The sequence below is a fragment of the Alligator mississippiensis genome, chromosome 2 (assembly GCF_030867095.1).
Source record: "Alligator mississippiensis isolate rAllMis1 chromosome 2, rAllMis1, whole genome shotgun sequence".
NCBI lineage: Eukaryota > Metazoa > Chordata > Crocodylia > Alligatoridae > Alligator > Alligator mississippiensis.
Window position 1 is genome coordinate 236,080,316 of NC_081825.1, and position 19,501 is coordinate 236,099,816.

The 19,501-nt window shown below is 38.8% G+C and overlaps 1 protein-coding gene across 2 annotated transcripts in view; it reads left to right on the forward strand.

Annotated features, from left to right (window-relative positions):
- RBM25 (RNA binding motif protein 25) overlaps positions 1-14,139 on the forward strand; it is a 43,577-nt gene extending 29,438 nt beyond the window's left edge. For both annotated transcript variants that reach the window (XM_006272560.4, XM_014595539.3), the window contains 10 exons: positions 392-678; positions 2,600-2,822; positions 3,179-3,268; positions 4,989-5,062; positions 5,348-5,498; positions 5,932-6,256; positions 6,885-7,159; positions 7,687-7,785; positions 9,713-9,760; positions 12,546-14,139. In XM_006272560.4, the coding sequence (XP_006272622.1) occupies positions 392-678; positions 2,600-2,822; positions 3,179-3,268; positions 4,989-5,062; positions 5,348-5,498; positions 5,932-6,256; positions 6,885-7,159; positions 7,687-7,785; positions 9,713-9,760; positions 12,546-12,638 (1,665 nt within the window). In that variant the 3' untranslated portion in view covers positions 12,639-14,139. The remainder of the gene's footprint in view (positions 1-391; positions 679-2,599; positions 2,823-3,178; positions 3,269-4,988; positions 5,063-5,347; positions 5,499-5,931; positions 6,257-6,884; positions 7,160-7,686; positions 7,786-9,712; positions 9,761-12,545) is intronic.
- The last annotated feature ends 5,362 nt before the right edge of the window (positions 14,140-19,501 follow it).

The following is a 19,501-nucleotide window of genomic DNA, read 5'->3' on the forward strand; positions in this document are numbered from 1 at the left end:
GGCTGAGCAGAATGACTTTGTCGGCTATAAGTTCATTTTGCTTGTGCCCAAGTGACTTATCACACCTGTGGAGTCTGTGGCTCTTTTGTGAACTATAATTGGCAATATACTACGTATAGTGCAGCTCAGTTGTTTTACACAATACAAGGCCAGCCCTACCCTTCCAAGGTTGGAGATTGCTGGTCTGTGTAGATCTATGCTTTTTGCACGAAATCTAGTCTTGTGATTGCTGCATTTTGATTTCATACTTATGAGTTCAAAACAAACTATTTAATAGTTTAAATCGCTGGCGGTTTTGGCATGTCCATTACCAGCCTTGTGTGTTGCGCCGGGAATGTCACATTTCTATAACTATGGAATTAACTATAAAAGGTCTCTTGTTGGTTTTTAGAAACTGGAGGAGGAAAAAGGCAAAAAAGAGAAAGAGAGACAGGAAATTGAAAAGGAACGGAGAGAAAGAGAGAGGGAACGGGAGCGTGAACGAGAAAGGAGGGAACGCGAAAGAGAGAGGGAACGGGAGCGCGAACGAGAAAAGGAGAAGGAACGGGAGCGTGAACGAGAGCGGGATAGGGATCGCGACCGGACTAAAGATAGAGATCGTGACCGTGACCGAGATCGAGAACGTGACAGAGACCGTGAACGGAGCTCAGATCGCAACAAGGATCGGAGTAGATCAAGGTAAGTGAGTTTAAGCTGCTGTAATAGAAGTTCATAAAAACAGAAATAGAAATGGTCCTTTCTGAGGCTACTTCTAAACGTGCATATCGTAGTTTGCTGTATTAAGTGTTTTTTCTAGTGAAAAAATAAGGAGTCCTAATGTAATGCTTTAAAAGAGGAGTGCAAGATGGCAAATCCATTCTAGAAAAAAATATTTTACATAAATCAAAGAGACATACTACTTTCCTTCCCTTACAAAATATGAAACTGCCTTTCTTGGTCACAGTGGTGCTAATTGGCATTATGAACAGAAAACTACGAAGAGGCTAGTGGCTAAACACAAAACTGACCTTGGGGTGGGGGGTGAAGTATATGAATACTGGCACTTATTGTCAGTGCCCCAACTTTACTTTAGGGACTTAAATCAGAAGGTTTTGAGACCACAGTTTTGTGGACATTGACATACGGAGGTGTTATGGAGTATGTGAGTTCATATGTTCCTGGGGCTACTGAGTTGCTAAAATACTGTAAAAGCAAAAATGGGCATCTCTCAATAGGTGATGTAAACTGAAGTCTGAGTTTCTCAAGTATGAAGCTTTGGTTTTGGTTTGTTTGTTTTGTTTTTTTAAGCCCAACTTTTCAGGCCAGCACACAGAAAACAAATTTGCAGCTATATCCTAATAAGTCAGCACATATTCTTATCTAAAGCATTCTCCTAGTCTGTCACTTTGATTGTGGAAAATGACCTCTCCAGATCACTCTGGCTTACTGTTGTCTTTCTCCTCATCCTTCTCAAAAGCAGAAGAGAATCCTAGTAAACCCAGGTGGTAAAACTAAAAGTGACCTTGGGGAACAGAGGAAAAATATGAGAATTATTTATTCATAACCAATTCTACTATAACCTCTATGTACAAATTAAAGATAACATTAGGCATATGCCATACAACATGAGGTGTTTTTTCTCTCTCTCTCTAATATACCATGCAGCAGGGCAACATTCTCCGTTTAAAAGGCTGCAGGGGAATGTTACAGCAAGACCTGCTTTTTTCAGCAACATCTCTTCCCTTCCCCACCTGGATTAATCTTATACCTCTGCTCTGGGTAGTCTGGAGAGCAAGGGATTTAGGGCTTGTCTACACACAGGAATAGCCCAGATCAGTAAATCATAAAATTGGCAAGAACCTTCTGGGTCATTTAGGTCAGTCCCTGCTATTGCAAGTAAGCACATTATAAAATCCCTTTCACAAACTTATCAGGTTTCCTCAAGTTAGTTTTAGCCCTACTACTCTTATTGGAAAGCTGTTGCACATCCTTGTTCCTTTGGTTAGAAATGTAATTTCCAGCCTAAATTTATTCATATCCATTGTTCTTTCACCACTATTGTCTTTGAGTTTACATAGTGCTTCTCCTTCCCCATTGTATACTCTTCTGACCTCTGATGCCAGTAACAACCCCTCACAGCTTTTTTAGTCTCCTCTTGTGAGGTAGGTGCTCCTTTATCCTATTCATGCTGGTAGGAAAGCTATTGCAATTTAAATTCTCACCCAGCTTTTCTCATGTTAACTTCTCTGAGATGCCTGTAAACAGCACAAACTTTTAAGAATTTTTAAGTAAAAATATTTTACAGACCGTTGTCTTAGCTGTTAGGCATGTATATGGAGCACTGGTAGTGACATGTTTGCAGGCTAGCAACTGCTGTGTATGCTTATATCTTAGTGTACCTTGTAACTCCTATTGTTCAAATTGATCATAGAGCTCTTCTTTTAAAAATAGGTGAATGTTTTTCTAAAGTAATATTAATCAACATTTTAATGCATCTGTTGCTATAATAATGATTTTGCATAATACAAGAGGAATAGTCATTAGATGTTCAATTACATTCAGTGCTTGTTGGTGTACAGGGGGGAAACTTCATATGCTTAAGGTTTTTGTCCTTATACAGAGAAAAAAGTAGAGACAGAGAACGGGAACGTGAGCGGGAACGGGAAAGAGAACGAGAGAGAGAGAGGGAGCGAGAACGAGAGCGTGAAAGAGAGAGGGAGAGAGAGAGGGAACGAGAACGAGAAAAGGACAAGAAAAGGGACCGAGAAGAAGATGAAGAAGATGCCTATGAACGCCGGAAGTTGGAGAGGAAACTTCGTGAGAAAGAAGCTGCTTATCAAGAGGTAACTTGGGGCAGATAGATGCTACTTTGACCTTTCAGACTACTTGGAAAGTTGCATAAGATGGGCAGCAGGGACTTCTGATTTCTCAATGAATGTCTTACTGGACAATAGCTGACTCTCCTTCCACCCTTGCCTTTTCTCTCCCAAGACTGTCTAACCCTTTGCCACTGGATGGCAGGATTTAAATACTTACTACGCAAAGTAATTCACTCTGAAAGGGAATTTGGGGCTTCTTTGTTTTAAAGGCTTAAATTATAGGTGGCAAATTTGGATATATTTTGGTTATTTTTAGGTATTATGTAGAATTTAGTTGAATTTGTTGTTTCTGGGATTGAGTGCGGTTTGTTTTGTTTCAGCGCCTTAAAAATTGGGAGATCAGAGAACGGAAGAAAAGTAGAGAATATGAAAAAGAAGCTGAGAGGGAAGAGGAAAGACGAAGGGAAATGGTGAGGGTTGATACTGCAATGACACTTTACATCTCTTTTTCTTGTTCCTTTTTCTGAATTGGGACCAGGGCAAGTTCTGTCCCTGTCCTTATGTAAAGGGCTACTGTGACATGATGTGTTGTCCTGATTGCATAAATGCTTGTATGGGGTTTGTGTTGGGTTTTTTTTATTGTATCCAATAGCTTAAAAGTGTAACTAATGACCAGACTATTGATAGAAGGCTTTTAAGTGATAGAAGGAGTTCAAGTACTAGTAAGAAACTGGAGAAATAAAGCTGCTTGCCTAGTTCTATCGAAGACAACAAAGAGAGGCAGGCAGCTGCAAAAATATTCTATTTCTTTGATATAGAAACTGCAATGCTGTAGTATTGAATCCGTGATCTACATACTTGTCAGGTTTTCAGTGGAGCCTTCTGTGTTTATTACATAGCATAATGGTGATGTTAAGTACATGCAGTTTAGTAGCTCTGTGTTGCTTAGTATGTTCAAGTTTCCATTCCTGTTAATTACACATCTGTGAAATTTAACTTTCCAAATGTTAACTGATTATCTCACCCTGAAATAAGTCTCATCTCACCCTGAAAGACGCAGGCTCCCATAATCTCAGTTTTTTGTTTCTAAAGCCTAATCATGATACTTTTAAATGTCAGCATTAATTATTTCACTGTTGATCATTTGAGCAGAGGAGGATAGGGGGATGCAAGAGAAGTTTATGGGGAGGTTGCACTGGGAATTGCTACAGAGAAATACACGCAGAGAGAGAGAAGAATGGGGAAGGAAGAAACAAAGGTCATGAAATAACCATCATTTTTTAACTTTTTTTTTCTGCTGAGAAATCTGGAATATAACACAAGCACAAAAAATGCTAAGATTTGGTTACTACTGAAAAGCAATATCTTCCCATAATCTGTGGATAAACCTCCCATTGACATCATTAGGGCTTTGTTAGGTTTGGGTAGCACATAGTAGTAAATATACCCAGACTCAGCCCAGAATTAAAATTGGAATTTGATTCTCAAAAAAACATTTGGTATCCTTATTCTAAGAAGTATTCCAGTGTTGGGTAAAGAAATGCTTGGGGTTGTAGGGCAAAATAATTTTGTACTTGTATGCTTTTTCTTAAAGCATAAGAAACTTAAAAAAATCTGTACTGCTACTTTTATTTTCATTTCAGCTGGTTTTATAAGCGGACAGTAAAATAGCATTTTAATTTTTTGCACTCACTTAAGCAGTGCTACATTGCTTGAGTTAATAATGCTGCAGAGGAATATTTGAATCTACTGCATTCTTTAGAATTGTGTCTGTTGGAAGCAAAGCCTTGATTGTACAAAATCAAAATCTTGAAACTCAATGGAACTGGCGATTCACCTTTAAACTGACATTTAGGCTCCACAGCAACTACTTATGAAGAGTTCCAAATTTGAAGAGCTCTCTTTTCAGCTTAGTCCTTTGAGACAGAAGAATACGGACCACTCAAAGCTTCAAAATATTTAAGCCCCTTCTGGTAAACATTGAAATTCTGTTGTCCCACAAGTCAGAGATGGATAAAGAAAAATTAGTTGACCCAGTAATAAAAGGATATGGTTCTCTTCCAAAAGTTCTCCATTTACTGGGAAGGAGCTATTTGTGCTTAGTAGCTTGGATCAGAATGGAATGAATGTTAGGTGTATATTGTTTGAGAGGAGAGAGAATTTTTTATACTAAGCTGGTATCTTTTGCAGGCGAAAGAAGGCAAACGGTTAAAAGAATTTCTAGAAGATTATGATGATGACAGAGATGATCCAAAATATTACAGGTATGTTGAGTGTCCAACCGTTATCCAGCTCTTTAATAGAATACAAATGTAAGGATTACTACTACAAAAAGGAAGCACAAGTATGCAGAAAACCTAGAAATTCAGATACTTGTTGACATATGGGTCATTTATAAATATTTAGATTGTATCATGGATCCTTGAGTTCAAAACTTGAAAGAAAGGGGAAGCCACTCTTTCCTGCATGTTACATTACTTGCAGGCATTATGTGCAGTGTGTTTACATTTTCATTTGATTGTCCATGAACTTGTTTGCATCTTCTACAGGGGTAGTGCTCTTCAGAAGAGACTGCGAGATAGGGAAAAAGAAATGGAAGCAGATGAACGGGATCGAAAGAGAGAGAAGGAAGAGTTGGAGGAAATCAGACAGCGTCTCCTTGCAGAAGGGCATCCTGATCCAGATGCAGAACTTCAGAGGGTAACTTCAGAGCCTTCTTTTTGCCAGACGAGTAGCAATTAATATCCTTATAATATTAGGCAGTGAAGTGTTTTGAGTATTGAGTATGTTAGAGACTGTATAACTGGTCTAGTAGTTAATACATGCTCTGTTCATCCAAATGTAGATCTAGAAAGCTTTTTTGGTTTCCAGTCATCTTGCGTAAGTATCACAAAATTGTTTATCTGGATTTTTAAAAATGAAAGTAGTGTTAAATGTTTTGGATAAACCAGGATTATATGAAGGCAGTAGTGGGGTTTGTACCTCTTTAGTCCTTAGTAAAGGATTCTACAGGAGACACTTCTTTGTGGGATGGAGAGGAGATTTAGTTAGGTGCTTTTGCAAGATAGTCTCAAATAGCACAGCTTTGGTTTTCAGCAACTTTTATCTGAGTTAACTGGCTGTTTTATTGCAGATGGAACAAGAAGCTGAACGGCGCAGGCAACCACAAATCAAACAGGAGCCAGAGTCTGAGGAGGAAGAGGAGGAAAAGCCAGAAAAAGAAGAAAAAAGGGAAGAACCAGAAGAAGAGGAGGAGGAGCCAGAGCAAAAGCCCTGCCTTAAACCAACCATGCGACCCATCAGTTCTGCTCCATCCGTTTCTTCAGCTAGTGGCAATGCAACCCCTAACACACCTGGTGATGAATCTCCCTGTGGCATTATTATCCCTCATGAAAACTCACCTGATCAGCAGCAACCAGAGGAACATCGGCCTAAAATAGGACTTAGCCTCAAATTGGGCAAGTTGGGATTTCATTTTAATTTTTTTTTTAGGGATGAGAGAGAAGAAATTAAGGATTTGAGAAGCAGTTTTGTTTTCCTAATTACATTGTAACCGTAGGAACAAGTAGAGTAATTTAGCATATTGAGTGGCTAGTAACCAGGGCAGTTCTTATTGATCTGCTGGTTTTTGTTCAAAATCTGGAAGAAAACATAAGACTTGCTGCGCTAAGCAGTGGATTCTTAAAGAGTGCTCTGCCTTTGAGCTATGATAATGTTTCATGCTTAAAGTCTGTATTGAACAATATCTAAAAATCTGATGCAAAGTCTGTTGAATCCTTTCAATAGAAAGGATCCAATTGAATCCTGTCAGTAGACCTTAGATCAGTGTTGTGAGCATTGATTCACAATGTTCTTTTAAAGACCAACAGAATAAAAAGTAGAGACTGACTAACTGTGCAGTGTGTCATGGTAAGCTGGTGAGGAATAGAACAGGAAATCTGGGCTATGGAAGTGGGAATTGAATTGCTTGACAACAATTTCTGTATTTTGTAGCCCCTGATCCTTATTTTGAAGGCATGAATTTTACTGTGCAACTCTGTCCTGTTGCAGATTCCAAACATCTAATCCTCTTCTCTCTCCTTGTAGGTGCCTGCAATAGTCCCAACCAACCAAATGCTGTGAAGAGGAAGAAGCTTGCTGTGGACAGCGTTTTTAATAAATTTGACGATGAAGACAGCGATGATGTGCCCAGGAAGAGGAAATTAGTCCCCTTGGATTATGGTGAAGAAGACAAAGGCTCTTCCAAGGGCAGTGTCAATACAGAAGAAAAACGGAAACATATAAAGAGTCTTATTGAGAAGATTCCCACAGCCAAACCTGAACTTTTTGCTTATCCTCTTGATTGGTCTATTGTGGATTCAGTGAGTGACTATTTCCTTAAATTAAAAAAAAAAAAATTGCTAACTTTGATCAGGAAACAATCTGCCAAGTAAACCATGTGTATTAAAAAAAACAAACAAACCCAACGCAATTCTTGTGGTTCTGTAGACTGATATTTATTCTACAGCTTGCCTGCTTATTCTAACTCTTGAATGTCTCTTGAGCTGCTGATACATATTTCACAATAAACTTGTTTTCACTTTTTAACTTAAATGCAGTTCATATATGGAAGGCTAGCTATTTTAATTGACTATATCACCAAAGGGGAAGCTTTTCAGTTGTTAACAAGTTCGATTTGATAGTATAATGTTTTATGGAAAATTAGTTTGCAGTTCCATTGAGCAGACAGATGTTCAAATACTGATCTGGTATTACCTTTATGATGTAGGATTTTAACTAATTGTGTTGCGAGTCCCCTGCGCCCCTATAGGTTGTACCTCTTCTAGTAGCTATGTGACCAGTAAACATGATGGGAATTCTCATTAAGTGGTGTGCTTTTCCATTTCAGACATTAATGGAACGCCGAATTAGACCTTGGATCAACAAGAAAATAATAGAATATATTGGTGAAGAAGAAGCTACGCTAGTTGATTTTGTTTGTTCAAAGGTTAATATAATTCTCCAAATACATTTGTTTAACTGTCTGGGTTTTGCTTTTAAATTAAAAAAATAATGGCAGCCGAATAACCATTTGAAGACTGCATGGTAGACAAGGATAGATTTTGTTCATAATGGTGAACAGCATAGCTGGAAGCAGCCAGTCAATACACAAATAGTGCACACCCCAGATTAACTCTGCTCCTTTAATGTTTATGCACAGTATATGTAAACCCCAGCCCTCCTTAATGTGCTACATATTGATCCAGGCTTCTGTAGTGAGAACCTGCCAGTGCAGAAGATGAGATTTTTGCAGAAGCTTCAAACTAACTTAAAATGAAATGTTTGTTAAATCGGGTAGTGAAAGATACTACTGAAATTCTGTTCACTTCATTTTTAATTCAGTTTACTTCACATTGTGCCATAATTCTAATTTTTAGTCTACTAAAAATGCATAACTGTTAAAGACTTTAAGAAGCTAGAGGTTTTGCCAGATAACTGAAAGAAGTTAAGATTTGATATTTGAAGAAAATGTAAAAGTTGTTTCTGGAACTTCAGAATAAGCACACTGACTGATCAGATGGCCCCTTTAGCCATGGGGATGCTAATATTTTGTTCTTTGATTTCAAAGTTACTACCTCTGCCATGAGTGTGGTAATTAACAACTCTGTTAACAGGCTACGTACAGTTCAGTTGTTTATTTTTGCAAAATGTCTTTGAAATCATACTGCTACAAGTAGAGGTGGGGGTGGTATGAGGAAGGTGGTTCTGGTGCAGAATCCTTCAGTAAGATTTGTGACTGTAAAACTTTTAACCAGGTTCCATGCATGCCACATGCCTACACTGGATTATAGGCATCTCAAGACTCTGCCCCTTCAAAGTGTACGTGTATAAAACCTCATTTTGAGAGGGAGAAAAGAAATTAACCTGAGTATAAATATAAGTCTAAACTACTGCTGAGGTTCTGATTCACAGCAGAGAATTAGTTAAGGGGGCCTGATCTTAATTAAAAGGGGATCTGGAGGAGGGGCAATGAACTTTTTATTTTGGGAGGTATGAAGTATTGCCATAAATGGAGAATTTTGTTGTTGAATAACGGCAGGAAGTTTCTCTTTTAATCACCTTGCATGCATCCATTTGCAGTCATCTCCTGTTTGTTAACCTGTGATGTTCCATGCTTAGCATTAGGAGGAACTGTTCTAGAATCTGAAAGCAGTTGTGTAGATCACTATGGTGTAGCCTTCCTGATGTTTTATTTTGAAAAACAGAGAAACAGTTTTGAATACATTAAAATAAACACCATTTTTTTTAACTAAAACCAAACAAAGGGATTAAACTAAAAATGCAATGGTAAAGTATTAATGATGGGAACATGGCTAGCTCATGCCCCCACTTAATAGTGTCCCTTTTCCTAGCTACAGATTCAGATTGAATGAAGAGAAATTTAAGCACAGTTAATGGAATCCTTAGTAGCTCTTTTTGTGGCTTATTGGTGGACAGTTGGTGATTATACCTTTGAAGACAACCTTCACTGCTGTGAAAGGAAATGTAGTCTTAAGAATTCACAACAAGTTGCTGTAGAAAAAACAGGGCAGTTTACAATTCTATATTAATAAAAGAATTACTTCTATTTGCCAATATTGTACTATATAGTATTTAGCAACACCTTGGAAGAGCAACCATTACTTGCCAGCAGCACTTCCCTCCCATCCCCCAAAGAACATTTTTCCTGCTATGTATTCAGGCGATACTCTGTACAGCAACAGCTGCTTGGAAGCAACTAGTACTAGGGCACCAGCTTGTTACTAGAATAGGCAGACATTCTGAATAGAAAGTAGTTAATATCTTTGTAGTTTTTAGGCATTTTTTCAGAGATCTTTGATATTAGTACTGTTTAGTTTTCAGTTTGCACACTGAAAGCCATTTCTGTCTTTCAGGTCATGGCTCACAGTTCACCACAGAGCATATTGGATGATGTTGCTATGGTAAGTGGAAATTGTATAACTTCAAATCTGTTCACAACTTCTTTAATTTATATGCTTCTTATCTACACTACTATAGAATAATAGAGAAGTAGGGTGGGAAAGAACCTCCAGAGGTCATGTAATCTAACCCCCTGCCTGAGGCAGGATCATTCCTATCCAAGCTATCCTATGCAAATCCATAGTCTAACCTCTTAGTAAAATTATCGCCAACCCTGACAAGACATCCTAACCTGCCACATGTGAAGCAGGGGGATCATGGCAGCCAATGTCCTACTTCAGTAAAGAGTTGTTAATATATATTCAAGAGGTACTGTACTAGGAAGAGGGACATGCCACCTACTACAGAGGAAGGCAGAAACCCCCCACAGTCCATACCAATCTAACCATAGGGTAAAATATAGATGATAACAAGTGGTTAACTCAGAATTCCTGGGTTTTTTGAATTGTTAGATCTTTGCCTATGTATGTTCAAATTGCTTTGAAGAGACTGATGCAAAGTTAGGATTGACTGATACAAAGTTAGTAATTGACTGCAAAGTTAGGATGAAACACAGGCACCTACAATAATGTGTTTCTATCCAGTAAGTGATCAGTGCATTTACTGGCAGTAGTAACTAATACCACTATCATTACAGCTATTTAATGCTCAAGAAAATTGGAAGCATATGACTACTGTTATCCTACATCTTGTATATGTCAGATCCACAGAGCTTGGGTATGGAGCCAATCTGTGTCCCCTGAAACTAAATTTGATCAGTGAAACAGGTGTTTTGGGTTTTATTTTTTTTTGTTTGCTTATTTTCCTTTTCCTTCCATCCTTGCCACCTTCTGTAGAAAAGGTCCCTTGTCCAGCTTGCACGAATCCACACCTCCTTTCTGAGGAAGCAACAAGATAGTGCATAATTGCTAGGCAAAATTAATATGGTTCAGTTTGACATGTGGTTGGCATTTTCCAAATGAAGTGTTTTTGTGTTGGTAGATCTTGGGCAGTCACTCTGTAAGAAAGAGTGAGAGCATACAAAGAGTGCTTACTGGAAGTGATGTGGCCATGTCAGATGCTTGGATTTTTCTTTTATTATGCAAAATTTCTAATCTGTTACATATTTCAGTTCTTTTCTCTTCCCATCTCCTGCAACAACTGCAAGCTTCAATGCCAATGTCCTTAATGTCTTTCCAACATCCAGTCCTGGACCCTGCCCCCAGTAAATAAGCAGTCACATCATAATATAAATTTAAATATGGATAGATTTTCAAAAGCATTTGGATTTACATGGGAGTGGTTTGAAAAGGTGCAACACAAAAGAAAGGAGATGGCAGGAGGAATAGACAATTCAGGTGTTAAAGTGGGTACATGGCAAAGGACAAGCAATACAAAGGATAATAAGGCAAGAGGAGACTATAAGAGAGGAGTACCAGAAGATCAAATTTGATTTTGAGGAAAGGGACTCTTGTGGAAGGGAATCCAAAGGGGGATGAGAAGATTCAGCCAACAAGATAAGAATGGCAAAGAGCGTTTATGGAGGGGGTAGTTTGGGTGTGGAGAAGTGTGGGGGGGAAGTATGAGGTTACAGCAGGGGCGGGCAGTTATTTTGGGCAGAGGGCCACTTAATGAATTTTGGCAAGCCATTGAGGGCCACATGACAGGCAGCCAGGGGCAGATAAATATTTTCTAAATTTTTTAGGGGCCCTGCGGGCCAGATAGAATGGGCTGGCGGGCTGCATTGTGCCCACCTCTGGGTTACAGTATTCAGGTTATGAGCTAAGAACCTCAGAGACTAAAGCTTGTGTGTTGAAAAGTCCAGGACAACACTGTAAAACTTGGCTGCAACCTGCATGTATATAGAATAGGATAGTTGAAAATGACTGCAAGGTTACAGATATGAGTGACAGGAAAGAGAGTGTTATGTCCCACTGCTTATGGGGAATGGAAGGAGAGGAGAAGCAAGAACTATAGAGCAATATATTGAACTATTGTCATGCTTCTCCATAGAACTTATGATGAGCAATGAAAGTTGTTTGTTTTCTTGTAAAATGACAGAGAGAGAGTTGGATTGGGGACCACAGTGCATACATTCAGTAGTGCTAGAACAAAGGGGAGTTGATATGAAAGTGCCTGAGGTAAATGCTGTGCCTAGTGCTTGCAAAGAGTACCAGCCACAAAACATTGATCCATATAAAAACACTCCTCGCATTTCAGATTTCCCTCAAATAAATGCTTTGATTTGGCTCATCCTATGGAGAGGCTGTACAGTTTGAACCTAAATCAGAATTCTTAAACGTACCCAACATTATAGTTTGGCCTCTCCCATTTTAGTGACTAAATGGTTCTGCTCCCTAAAAGACCACATGAAATGCATTTCTTGCTTGCAAATTTAATTTAAAAAAAAGTATGATGAGAAGTAAAAGGGAATTTCATGAAATAAGATGTTTTGGGTTTGTTTTTACCTCTTCCAGCTAAAATATTTGAAATGATTGCAATCTAGTCAGGGTTTAGTCATAATTAGTCATATTTATGTGATTCTTTACTGAAAAGATTCAAAGCAGCTTAGTCTGGTATGTACTAGGACTACACTGCTTACCCTTAAGAATAATACCCACCCCTTCCAGGAATAATTCAACATTGCTGCTTCATGATGGAAAATTAACTATATAAACTAAATGTCTAGGGAGTAAAATAAATGTTGTGAAAGCAAACAAAGTTGTTGACTTTCTGTTACTTTTCAGTGTAGTTTCTCTAAGTGAAAATTCACCAATAACCTGCTATATTTAATTTTCACATCTACAGGTATTAGATGAAGAAGCAGAAGTTTTTATAGTCAAAATGTGGAGATTATTGATATATGAAACAGAAGCCAAGAAGATCGGTCTAGTGAAGTAAAGCACTCTCCTTCCCTCTAGGGTCCCATTTCAGTTTTTTTTTTCTTTTCCAGCATTCAAGAACTTTTGAATTTTCTCTGTCCTGGGAGACATTTGTGAGACCTGTAATTTTTTTTTTAATGTAGAAAATGTGAACATTTTTTTGTCCTCTGCCCTTCTCGGTTATAGTTATCTGAATCCTGCATTGGTTCTCTAATTCACCAAGTACAGTTAATTGTATGTTTTATAAGCAGCAGCTACTGTACACAGTCTCTGGTAATCTTGTTCTGCTAACCTGTTCCTTGTAAATATTAAAGACTCCCCTGTTTTACAAAAAAATTGCACTTAATGTGAAAGTATATCTGTTTCCAACCAAGGTAATTGATTTTACTGGAAGTGTATCATCCTCTTTCCATCTTCCTCCTTTTTATTTAAAAAGTGATCAGAATGCAATTTGAAATTAGAATTGTAAAAAAAAAAATAAGTGGATGGAGCCTCTGCTGGCTTTCACAGAGAGTGGATGCGTGTTAACTTGTCTCCTCATCTGACTTAAGCAAAGGAGTTGCCTTAAAATTCTTGTTCCTATATAACACTGCAGGAAAAGTGATAGTACTTGGCCAACTTGGAATTGCTTGTGAAACTGGCAGCAGAATTCCTCTTGCAGACACTCTCTGCCAGTTTCCCCTAAAAGGAGCACAAGTTGCAGAAGCTTCTGGCTCCATTAGGGTTAGAGCAGGACCTCAGTATACACACTTTGGGGGGGGGGGGTGTCTTTTTTTACTTGGGATGTCTTGTGCAGAATTATTTCATTTTAGCTCTTACCACTGCCCTGAAAAGTAATCTGATTTTTTTTTTTTAAACACATTTTTTTAAAAACACTTTTTTAGAATTTAGAAGGAAAATAAGCCAGTTTAGAACACTTTGGAGCAGAGAAGGAGGATGAAGGATAATAGCAGTTTATAAAACTAAATCCCAAATTTTCAAAAAAATGTTGAAGTCTGTTTTTATGCATACCATCAAACCAGCCTTATTTTTTTTTCCTCTTCATTTTTTGTACTGTAAGCAGTCTGTATTATCAGTGGAAGAGGGTGATATTTTCCTGCCTTGTCTGTATGGGTTTTTATAAATAAGCTAATGTGATATAAATGACAAGTTGTACTGTACACTGCATTTTTTTAATTTCATACCCAGGTAAAAAGACAAACTGATGATGTGCTATGAGCTATTTGATTGCAGGTTGACTTATTTTTCTTTTTTCCAGGGAGCAAAACTTTCTCAAACATTTTTAATTTTTAAACACAATTCTTAAGAGCAAACCAATTACGTACAACTGTTCCAGCATCTCTGTAATTGTATTTAATTGAAGGATACAGGTTGACTTGTTCAGAAAACATAACTGTGACCTTGAGTTACTAGATCCTTGCATCTTGAGAGGACATTTGAAAACACTGTTCTTAACAAATGGGATCGTGTAAAGGTTCCACCCTGTAAATATTTCAGATATTAAAAATGTATATATTTGATTTGGGGGCTCAAATTTTTTTGCAGTCTTGTATAATATGCCATAATTTATTTCAGAAAAGGAACCAGAACAAACATCTCTCCAAAAAAAAAAAAAAAAAGATATGTAGCTTTTTGGGGGGAGGGGTTGTGGGGTGGCCGGGGGGTGGGGGGTGGAAAGAAGTTTACATACATGGGTTTAACAGAAGCCTGCAAATGCGGGCTAGTATACTTTTTTGTGGCCCTAGTATACTTTTTTTTAAATCCCTTTGAGTCCTGAGTTTCTGCCCAAAAAAAGTATGCTTTGGAATGTGATGTGCAAGCAACATTGGTTTTATGTTGCATCATAGTTTAGGGTTCGTGTGTGGTTTTTGTGCACACATGTTCTAACCCTTCTCTGGTATTCTGGTATTACTTTTGTTCAGTTATTGCTTTTATGGGAGTTACTTTACATCACTCATTTTTGGTAGTAATGGGGGCAAGTGCACAAGATCCAACTTTTGGAGATGCCTAACCATATTTCCCCTTTTCAGGTAGCAAGATTACTGTAAAAAAATAGTTTTGTATTACTATTCTTATCAAGCATGTTAATTAACAGTAATCAATATGGTTTACCATTGAGAGTTAAAAAAAAAAACAAAGTTTTTCACCGAAATCAAGGTAGACTATTCTACTTGTGTACATACAAAGATCGGTATCTTCTAAGACATTTTCTGGTTAATAGTTGCATTAGCTGCACTGTTCTATTTACCTTTTTCCCCCTTGGATTCGTGTAAAGATTTATTAAAGTAATCTGTGCTTGGAAAAAATTGACATTATTTCTAGACTTTCAAATCAAAGCACTAAATGGTAGTGACACCAGACAGAAAAGGAAGGCAGGCTAATTGCTGGAGTACACTTTAGAAGACGCTCTCATCAAATACTACTGTGTAGAATATAATGACTCTGCTAAAAATGGGGTGTTTTTCCCCAATACCCAGGAAAAAATTATTTAAAAATGCAATTAAAATTAGGTTTCTGTAGTTGATTAGGCAAACCATTTCAGTGTCTAGTTTACATGGCTATACCGTTATAAATTAATAGCAGGAGTAATATTGTAGCTGTGATGATCCAGAAATGATGCAAGAGGCAAGAATTACCTAATGAAGAATGTCTTGCATTCCAAAGCTTATCTGACTTTATCCCAACTATATGGTTGGTCCAATAAAAAAAAAAATCACTGTAAGAAATTATTTCTTCTCAAATTCTAAATTAAAGTATTTTACTCTCTGGTAAAAAAAAAAATGTGGGTTTATTGGATACATGCTATTGGCATGTCAGGGAAATGCACTCATTTATACAGTGGTCCTCAGAATCCTTTGTTACTGTATAAGCAATTTTCATGGATATGTGATATGTTATGCTGCAGGACCACTTCAAGTATTTAATTTATATCAAGGAAAACATCAGCCTTGGTGTCAACTGAAGAAAATGCATTGGTTCTTCCATCATAAAAATAAATATACCAGTCATGTATCATGGTTCCTTTGGGCTGGGAACTATAATTTTAATGTTTGTTTTTTATGGTGTACAAATACTTTGAGCCTCCTAACAGTTGCTTTGAACCACCACGTTGCAGCTTCAATATTAATGCAAAATATGTTGTACAGTTGCCCTTGGAATGCATTTCTGTGTGTACTAGCAAATTGCCTGTCACGTATGAGGTGGGGGTGGCGGGGACAGAGGCCTCTGTGTTGTTCCCCACCCCCTGCTGCCTCGGGGCCAGGCACACTCCCTGCCTAAACCTTTGGGCCTGGGCGCTGCTTCAGGTGTCGTGTCTCCCTGTTCAACCCCATGCTGCTGCTGCTGCCTCCCAGGGGGGTAGGGATGGGAGGAGCTTGCACATGACAACAGGTGGCCACACGCTGCCACTGGTAACCTCCCCTCCTCTTCCCTTCCCACTCCCCTCCCTCCCCCTCCCTGCCAGCTGTTGTTGGGGGGGGGGGGCAGTGCTGCTGGCCTTGCCCTCCGGCTCCAGCCCCTCAGTCCCCGCTGTCATGGTGACACTCCGCTGGGGGAGGGGGCAAGGCCAGTGCTGCACTGCCAGAACCCCACTGCCACTGCCTCAGGAGCAGTGTCTTGCTCCTCCACCCCCCTCGAGGCCAGTGCTGCTAGCCTCGACACCCCCCACCCCCGTCTCCTCCATCATAGTGGCACTCCATTCCCCACTCTCCCCCTCTGCCTCCAAGCAGGGCTGGGGTGGGGGCAAGGCCAGCTTTCCCCCCCACCCTGCTCCAGCCCCTCAGTTCCCACTGTCATGGTGGTACTCCACCACGTGTCTCTGTACAGAGCACGCTGGCTGCCGAGCCAACCAGTCAATGAGAATAAAGCATTATGGACAGATAGGCAGAGTAAGGCTTCTACAGTATTAGAATGTATACTGAAGTGAGGAGAACCTTTAAAAGGTTTGGACTAATGATATGTAAATGTCAAGGAACCTCCTGCAAACCTTATTGCAATAAGTTGATGGCATTAGGCAGAAGTTTTTGAGTAGGAACGATCTATCTTACACAGCTGAGCTATTCCTTTTCAATTGCTGTTACATGAATGGGTGTGCATTTTCAGTCTACTCTTCACTGGTCCAGCATTACACATTCCACCCTCTTCAAAAACTTTCTGGAACATGAAAATGGCTAATGTGGTCAAATGGAAGCACGACACTACTGGCCAATGGTATCTCCTTTACCAACCTTACTGTTGTTGTAGAATCTAATAGATCAATGTGGATTCCATGGCAATTTCCACAGTTGGGGCTGGTACCCTGCTCACTCCACCCTACTTAAGCTCTGTGGATGGAGATAACTTTGTCAAATCAGTGGAGTATTATATTTGACATATGCTGTCTAACATGATTTGGCTTAGGTTTTGGCTCCCCACAACCTCTGTTTTTTTAAGAACAGAACAAATCATTAATCAAAACTGATACTACTTGCAGGAATACCAGTATTTTCAATTTCAGTAAACAGCTCCAACTTTCAAGTGTCTTGTTTTTAAGTTGTCACTGTAGTTAAGCAGTTAAAAAAATCCCTGGTTTTTGATTTCTCAGAATATAAAGGCAGTGGACTGTTTTAGTTTGTTTTTGTCTTTCAGTGAATCACAGTTGTCAGTATTGAACGTTCTAACTGGAAAAGCTTCTAGTACTGCAAGATTAGTAATGATTAAAGTTCATGGGAAGGGGTGTGGAGTGGCACTTGGGGAAGGGTGTAGGGTTAATTTGTGTCAGACCTGCCAGAAGGGTTGGCCCCCATTGGGTCTAGTGTATTGAAAAGCCAAGGACTTCAGAGGCTGAAATTATTCCCTTTTTGACAGCAAGCATCTTGCTTCTGTGACCCTGTTCTTCCCTGCTGTGATACTATTAATCTCAATTAGTCCCAGTATAGAAGAATTTGACACTCTTGTTCTGCTATTTTTACAGATGAGTATGTATAGTTTTGCATAAGTCTTACTAAAAGGTGGAACACTGGCTACTTCAGTGCAGTTATTAAACCTAGTGTAGGTGCTTTCATTTTGAAATAAACACTATAAAGGCAAATATTGCCTTTTACTAATGTTAAGGGGAGTCTTATTTAAATTAAGGGGAGAATTCAGCGCAGCCAGAATTTCACTTTTAATGTATATGGAGTATAAGGATATGGAGTATCAAATGAGCCAAATTATGATTTAATAAGCCTGCCTGTTAAATCATCAGTGTAAGGTAATGATTGGTAAAGGGCTTATTTTCTTTGAATTGTATCAAACAACTGTATAACGAGCAGAGTCCCCAATATGGTGTCTTCTCTGTGTGCTGCTGGCATTCTTACTGAATTCAAAGACAGCCTTATTTATTCAGGCAACAGCTGGGCATTGTCACAGTCTGTGAACAGCTACTTTATAACACTGCACGTGTGTGCAATTCACTGAAAGCTGGTACATTTCAAAGCACATACTTAAAATTTTCCTTAAATATTCTTTAAAATATCCTGTTTATTTTTATAGGCTAGATTAGCTATCACAAAAGATATCAGGTGCTTTTGAAATTGAATTTAGGATCATCCTTCAGATATGAGTAACAAGGTAAGTTATTCATTTGCCTTTCAAACCAAAATTAGCTCTTGTGAGGATGGAGGCAATTTTGTTCTACTATTGTACCCTTATGCATGCTAACATGAAATGAAGCTTAGATTTTTTTATTATTATGACTTGAAAGATGGCAGAAAGCCTGAAGTAAAAAGAGTAACTTTGCTATGGCCCTCACTTTGGAACATTTTTCTTTTTTTTAAGAATCATTAGATGTTCAGTCACGTATAACCTATTGATTCATGTGGTGTTCGGCATTCTCTTCTTGGGTACTGAACCACGTAAGTGTAAGAACCTTAGTTATAATGCTTCTCACTGAAACTACTGCTGTCAGGTCTCTCTTAGCAGTGAATGATTGGGTGATTTAAGTACCAAGGACTCTTGTAATGCATGAGAAAGTGGGAAAAAGTGTTTCATCAAGTATAGAATCTGGAGTGTTGTGGTTTTTTTGTTTTTTAATGAACCTGAATCTGTGCCACTGAGACCAGTTACATTTGTTATTAAGATGGGAGGCTATGTTTTCATCAGTATTGCATTCTTCTCTGGAACTATTCACAAGTTAGGATAGACCTTGGTCTGTTCCTTTTACCTTTTGGCTCCTTCCCTTCATTCAGCTCTTATTTCTCAATTCTTTAAAAGGTGGCAATACATCACTTGGTTCTTTTTACAGGGCATACTTTCCAGAGCTCTAGGGCAGTGGTTTTCAATCTTTTTTTCATTTGTAGATTACTACAAAATTTCAAATGGAGGTGGGGAACCCCTTTGAATGGTAAGTGTGGGTGTTCACATACTTTTGATTGATCATGGTCATCTTATGTGGACCCCCCCCCCCCCCCCCCCCCCCCGGACATAATCTTCAAACCCCCAGGGGTCCACGGACCGCAGATTGAAAGTCGCTGCTTTAGGGCATCACAGATCTAGGAATCACCAATCCTACATATGTTTCTCTATTTCTGTATAATGATCCATACTGACATCCTCAAGGCCCTTATGTAAGACTTTCCTTCTCCCCATACCCCTCTTCCCTCAACAACTTAGTAGGAAAAGTCTGCTTTTGAACATCTTTCTAAGAGTATTGTACTTGGCTCAGCAGCTAGTTTAAGAATGAGGAGAACCTAAACCAAGATATTGCATATCCTTTCATCTTCTTTAGTACAAGGACCATAGTAACAGCCTTCCTCCTGTATTCTGATCACTGCAAAAATTAGCAAAGGATAGCAAATTCACTACACATTAAGACAAGCATGAAATTCCCTGAAATCCATGAGAGATTCCTCTTTGTCTGCTGAC